General features: G+C 34.7%; 1 protein-coding gene across 1 annotated transcript in view; it reads left to right on the top strand.

Moving 5' to 3' along the window:
* Nucleotides 1-263: 263 nt before the first annotated feature.
* The window catches only part of LOC105306517 (trace amine-associated receptor 6-like), a 9,455-nt gene continuing 2,766 nt past the window's right edge, over nt 264-6,952 (top strand). Inside the window, 2 exon segments of the mRNA XM_011381557.2 lie at nt 264-966; nt 969-1,330. Of these exon segments, the coding sequence (XP_011379859.2) occupies nt 264-966; nt 969-1,330 (1,065 nt within the window).

Below are 6,952 nucleotides of genomic sequence, written 5' to 3'. Positions count from 1 at the left end.
CTTCTAATTCCTTCCTAGATCAGTGCCTGTGGAAAAGAGGAATTCTGGAGGTAAAAAATAAAAACATAATTTTGACTAAAAGGAAATTGTAACAAATGAAGGGAAACAATCATTAGTTGAAATTAATGCCCAGTAACCTTGCACCTATAATTTCTGTTTTAATATATTTTGTTAAACAATTGACATTTATAATAAAAACTGGTAAATTGAAGAAAACATGGGTAGTAATAGCTAATAATTTCCTCAGTCATCTTGGTGTATTTATGTTTTCTCTCCCAGCAAAATTGAAGTTAGAATCTCATAGTTCTCGTGATAATCATGAAGGACCAAATTCTCCCAATGTAAAAAGAAGTGTCATAAGCAGCAACTCTCCCCCAGCTGCAGCTCTGGAGCTGTGCTAAGAAAATGTGACCAGATTCTGTGTGAAAATCCCCTTCTCATCCGGACCCAGCCTAATTCTCTATGCACAGTTTGGATTTGGGGCTGTGCTGGCCGTGTTTAGAAACCTTTTGGTGATGATTTCAGTTCTGCATTTCAAGCAGCTGCACTCTCCAACCGACTTTCTCATCGCCTCCCTGGCCTGCGATGACTTTCTGGTGGATGTTTTGCTGATGCCCTTCAGCATGGTCAGGTCTGTGGAGACCTGCTCATACTTCTGGCAGAATTTCTGTACTTTCCACACGTGCTGTGATCTGGCTTTTTGTTACTCTTCTCTCTTCCACTTGTGCTTCATCTCCATCGACAGGTACATTGCTGTTACTGACCCTCTGCTCTATCCTACCAAGTTCACGGTGTCTGTGTCAGGAATTTGCATCAGCATCCCCTGGATCCTGCCCATTGCATACAGTGGTGCCGTGTTCTACACTGGCACCTATGACAATGGGCTTGAAGAATTAGCTAGTGCCTTCAACTGCATAGGAGGTTGTCAGACAGTTGTAAATCAAAACTGGGTGTTGATAGATTTTTGTCCTTCTTTGTACCTACCCTCGTTATGATCATTCTCTATAATAATATTTTTCTTGTGGCTAGACAACAGGCTAAAAGGATGGAAAATACTGCTGGCAATACAGAATCATCATTAGATGGTTATGAATCCAGAGCGGCCAAGAGAGAGAGGAAAGCAGCTAAAATCCTGGGGGTGAGAGTGGTAGCATTTATGATTTCGTGGTTACCTTATAATATTGACTCACTAATTGAGGCCTCTATGGGCTTCCTAACTCCTGCTTATATTTATGAGATTTACCCTTGGTGTGCTTATTATAACTCAGCCATGAACTCTTTGATTTATGCTTTGTTCTACCCATGGTTTAGGAAAGCCTTAAAAGTTATTGTAAGTAGATGGGTTTTCGAACACTGTTCATCAGCGATAATTTTGTTCTTTGAACAAATGTAAGCAATTAGATTGAGATAGTTGAAGATATCTTTACACTGTCCAAATGAAATGAGTTTTTGAAAATCAAGTTATTGACTATTATTATAAAGAAAAACATATTCTTCAAATTTAATAGGGTAAATCAATGTTTTTCAATTATATTAGTATGTGTTCTTCTCTCATACATCCCCCAAAATATTTACTTGACTAATAAATGTAAAATCCTAACCATTAACTATTGCAGAGCTCCCCACACCCCACTCCCTGCAGACACTTCCCTGCCTCCATTTTCTTTTTTATTCCACGGCCCCTTCCCTTGCTAATCTAAAAACATCTTTGTTTTCTTTGATTTCTTTTCTTCTTTCCTTACAAAGTCTTCTACTCACTCTCAACTTGTCAAAAATTTCTCTATGATTGACTTCATGGGGCTGTGGGTTTTTTTTTGTTTTGTTTTGTTTTTTGTGCATTCCCTTTGCTTTGCTTAATTTCTCTAGGGAAAACATTTGGGTAGCAGTCAATCTATTATGCTTGATGTCCCTATGGTGTCTGTGTCAGGCATTTGCTTCACTATCTCATGGATCCTGCCCCTTGCATACAGGTGCCCATGAGGATGGAATGGAGGAATAAGTAACTGCTCTCTGCTCCATAGGTGGTGTCAGCTTGTTGTAAATCAAACTAGATATTGATAAAATTTCTATTATTTTCACATCTCTCATGTTAAGATAATTCAATGTATTTGGGGAGGGGTGCTGGAAAACAGAGTATAAAGACTGAAACTACTAGTAGAATGTAGCTACATTATCAGGAAATTGTAAGACCAGGGTGGCTAAAACAGAGAGAAAAGCAGTTAGAATGTTGGGTACACAGTTAGTGTTTTTGATCTCATGGTTACCACATGTATTTGATTCATTCACTGATTGGTTTTTGGGTTTTATAATCCCTTCTTATGTTTATGAGATATTTTGCTGGATCAGTAATTCTAATTCTGCTCTAAATCATTTGATTGATTTTTTTTACCCTTTGTCTAGAAGAGCAATAAAACTTGTAAGTGCCAAGTAATAAATGACAGTTTATCAACCATAACTTCATTTGGAAATAAGCCTAAATTTCAAATTGATGGTTTGAAAATTTGAAGTCGATATGGTTACAAAATGGAAACTTCTCAATAATTATGATATGAAATATAGTACATGGTAATGATTCATTAAATAGGTGAGGAAAAATGGTACCTCAATTTCCACAGCGGAACCTTTATGCTTTCCCTTTCTTGGTGAATTGAACTTTTCTAAGCATTTGATAGAAATGTATGTACTAAGAGTGGTGAACACAAAGCTCATAATTTCTAGTCTCCTGAACTCTGCGCACTTCCTTGCTCTGTCAGTTGTTAATTATTTTATCTTTACAGGCCTCCCGTATCTTTCTTACCTTGCCTACCAAGCTTACCTTTCTGTCATTTTCAAAGGTTTCCTGATTTTTTATTCACTGTGACAAGTTCGTATTCCTTGTTTTTCTGTGGACTTGGTAACTTTGCTTTCATTTTGAGAAGCTTGTTTCTGAGCGTGGGCCTTTCTGGAGCTCCTAGAGGTCTCTCAGCCATATACACAAGCCATTCTGACTCAGGACAAGATTCATATTTTATATGTTGGGGGCGTATATTGTGATCATGGAAATAACCATGAGCAAATGGTACAATTTTTGCAATAGAGATTGTCACTTGAATTATTATTTTCTTATTCCATGAGGTGTGTTGTTCTACCCATCAGCATGATGGACCTCAATTTTCTGTGTTTATTGTTTCTAGTAACACTTACCAAACTTTATACATTGTCCACAATAAAAATTACAATGCATTGTAAGTTATGGGAAAAAGTTGGATTTTTCAAGTAATGTTGATGGGTCTTATAATCTTGGGACACTATGTTGTAAGCATCTTGCTTCATTCATTTCAGAAAACCAAAACTGATTTCATTCAGATGTTAAAAAATTAGAGAAATAGCTTTTGTAATTTTTCATTGGTATAATTATAATAGAAAACCTACAGAAATTTGTGCACACAATATAAATATTTAAACTTCAAAAGAAAACAGTCATGTTAAGGGGAAAACAAAGACAAACTTGGGAAAAATAATTGGCAGCATACATGATGAAAAAGGGTTAATAGATTTAAAAGTGTAAGCTTTTTACAAAATAGTAAGAAAGCAATAAACATTACTCGAAATGAACAAATAGGCCATTTTTCAGAGGAAAATTACAAATGGCCAAAAAAAATACATTAAAATGCCAATTGTACAATAATTTTAAAAGGTAATAGAGTTTGATATATCAAATTGACAGATATTAGAAGGATCAATAATACTTGATGTTAACCATAATCTGGGAATAGAGCACTACCCTGAGAGTTCAACATGCTCATATAGATCTAGGGAAAATATAATTTACTTTCTCTTTTCATGAATGGATTAAAATATTTGTATAAAAATTTAAATCATACATGTTACGAGACTCTGTACTTCTATTTCCACCAAGTAACCCTAAGAAAAGAGCCAGGCAAGGAAGCAAACATGACCAAGACATTCATTGTATAAGCTTTAAATATTAACTGGAAAAAACCTACATCAATATAGAATAAATTAAACAAATTATGTTCTGCCATTGTAAGGGAATGTTATGAAGCCATTAAAAACTGCCAAAAAGTTAGTGTACATTGATATGGAAAAACAACCACAATATATTTTGTGACTAAAAACAACAAAACCAAAAATCTCTAGCCCAGATTGTAAAACAGTGTATGTAATTATGTCCCCTAAATATATATATATATATATATATATATATATATATATATATATATATATATATATATATATATATATATATATATATATACTTCAAAATGCCTTTAAAACTCTAACTTTATGTGTAATGTACAGTATACATGTATGAAGTAATTTACTTTGTAATTTATTTCTATCATTTTAGTTTGTGATGACATAAATATATTAAAAATGCTATTACACTACACATCTCTATTCTCATCTGAGCATTGAAGTTAGGTCTGTCTGTGTGTCTCATTTTATTTTCACACAGTATCTTTGAGTATATACTGCTGAGATTTTTTTCTTATCTAATGAAGCAAAACTAGCTTCATTGCTATATTTTAGGGACTACATCTGAAAGTGATTGAAGTATCTTAAGAATTATATCCTAACGTTAAGTATTTTTAATGTAAATATTTGCAGCAGATTTTTAAGATCCTCCAACTCTTCTTCTCTAATATTAATTAATTGCTTTATCAGGAGCTATGGGAGGTATCAAGTCATTCTTTGACATTCCATTTGTGTTTTTTTCTACTCTTTATGTTATCTCTTGAAAAGTGATAAAGAGTGTCAGTACATATGTTGGGTATAAGCTGTACGGAGAGCCCATCTTCTAAGAGAGAAAAGCAGTATCTCTAGAGAATCATCGTACAGGAGTTCCACTCTGAAAGCTCTGAGGATAAATCTTGGCTGTGTGATCTTGGACAAATTACTGAATTCTCTCAGATTCAAATTACTCATTTTTAATACAGGAGTAATATTATCTACCATATAGAACTGTGTGACACAATCTGATGATATTGGTGGTTTTAAGGAAGAAGGAGAGAGAATGCACTAATGCCATGAAGAGGAACAAGGGGGATGCATGCCCAAATTGTCACTCTGCCTACTGGGAAGCAGAGACCTCAGGTGAAGGCCAGGTCCTAGCGGGTGCACAGAACCTACACAAAAAGAAACACATTTCTAAAGTTATTTATCAGTATTTATTTATTTCATTGTTGTCTTCAAATTTTAACTCAGTTGTGTGGAAATGTCAGTCTCAGAAACTGGACTGTGGAAAAATTTCACTGGTCAGAAAAAGAAAAAAAGAATGATGAAACGAGTACTTCATAATAGAATATTTATTCACTTTGCAAAACTATCCATTTTTGTTAAATAATGGCTTTCCTATACTTTCGCTATTAAAACATGCTTTTCTTATGAAATATTGGTAAAGTACATGAAGTTGTTGCTGCTGTTGCTATTTCTGATTTTCTTCACTGGTAAAGTTAAAATTTGATTATTATTTGTTCATTCTCCAAATTTTTAACCAATGTTATTATTTCTGAAACACAAAATTTTAGGAACTACTGTCCTGACTCACTTGTACAATTAATAGTAAAGGTGATATATAGCCAGTGGGTAACAATTTTATATCTCTCAAAACACACTAGAGCAGCATCTGACGAACTCCAAACATTAGAGACAGTGAAGCAGTAATGAGTGATAATAACCTGACATGAGCCAATGGAAGTAGATATTCAAGAAATCAACCACATAGAGAAATTAATATCAAATATATGTTATGAAAAGGATTGTCCTGCATTTTTTCTACCTTTTTTGCTACCTATGAAAACTTCACAGAAATCTAAGTTATTTTTTACTTTCATATTTGAGGTTAGTCAATAAAGAATAACTAGCCCCATGCTGAGATATAAATTGGAGCATCTTCCTAAGGCCTCTAAAATTCTTGCACACATATGACGCTTCCTATCTTGCTCATAAGATCATCTTGAGTAAATGGATTTGCAACAGTTAAAGATCAAGATTAGGCAGCAATCATGTCTCTCAGGTGTCTGTGATTCTAACACCAATTTCAGCTTCTGAGGCAAACTTTTGTAATCTTGCGTCATCTAAAGTTTTCAGTTTGATACCTACACTAAACCTTTAGCTTGCGAATTTTACCTTCCATAAAACATTTCTAAAATGAACGCCTATTAAGTAAATCATCTCCCCAGCATATGGGAGTGTGATATAGGCCTCATTAGGAGAGACTGACACACATTGCAGAAAGATGCCCTGATGATCTCTGTGGTCCTTCCAGTGGACAAACTCAGACATTTGTTAATGAGAGCAAGGGGAGACAAATGTTTCATACTCTTGTCTGTTAGCATGAGAGGCAAGAAGCACCTGAACACAAAGCAGTGTCAAAGTGTTAAACTGTAAATGTACAGCAGATAGTAATGATAATACACAGTCAATATATTTATCCAACAGTCTAAGCAAATTTTCAAGTGATTGCATAACTAAGCCGGTTCTTATTTTTGTTCTCACATAATTTGATTGTGTTTAACAAGTATTTCTTAGAAATGTATGTTCACTACTTATGCAATATTTTTATTGGGGTGAGAAACAATGCAAAATTAGTCTTTCTCAAATCTCAGTCTCCACATGAGCAAATCTTCCTTTGTCATCCCTTCGTGAGATCTCAGGCAGAGCTGTCCAGTCACTGTGAGTGTTAAAGATGTTCACTATGGTCTGCTCCATTTGAGAACTACAGTCTATATCTAATTTTGCCGAGGGCTAGCACAGTCTCAGCTTGAAAAGCCTTGTTTGAGGGAAGGAGCATGTTTTGATTTTTCATTCCTTATCTCACTCTGCTTTCTGCTGTATTCCACTGAGAGAAGGAGAGAGTAGAAGAAAAGAAGTATAATCATTTGATACTAAATCTAGTCTCCTTGCAACCTTCACTTGGCGATCATGCCTACAACATCTCTGTAGTGAG

Source organism: Pteropus vampyrus, unplaced genomic scaffold (assembly GCF_000151845.1).
Source record: "Pteropus vampyrus isolate Shadow unplaced genomic scaffold, Pvam_2.0 Scaffold443, whole genome shotgun sequence".
NCBI classification, from domain to species: domain Eukaryota; kingdom Metazoa; phylum Chordata; class Mammalia; order Chiroptera; family Pteropodidae; genus Pteropus; species Pteropus vampyrus.
The sequence above is the reverse complement of the archived record's forward strand: the minus strand, read 5'-3'. Positions and strand labels throughout refer to the sequence as shown.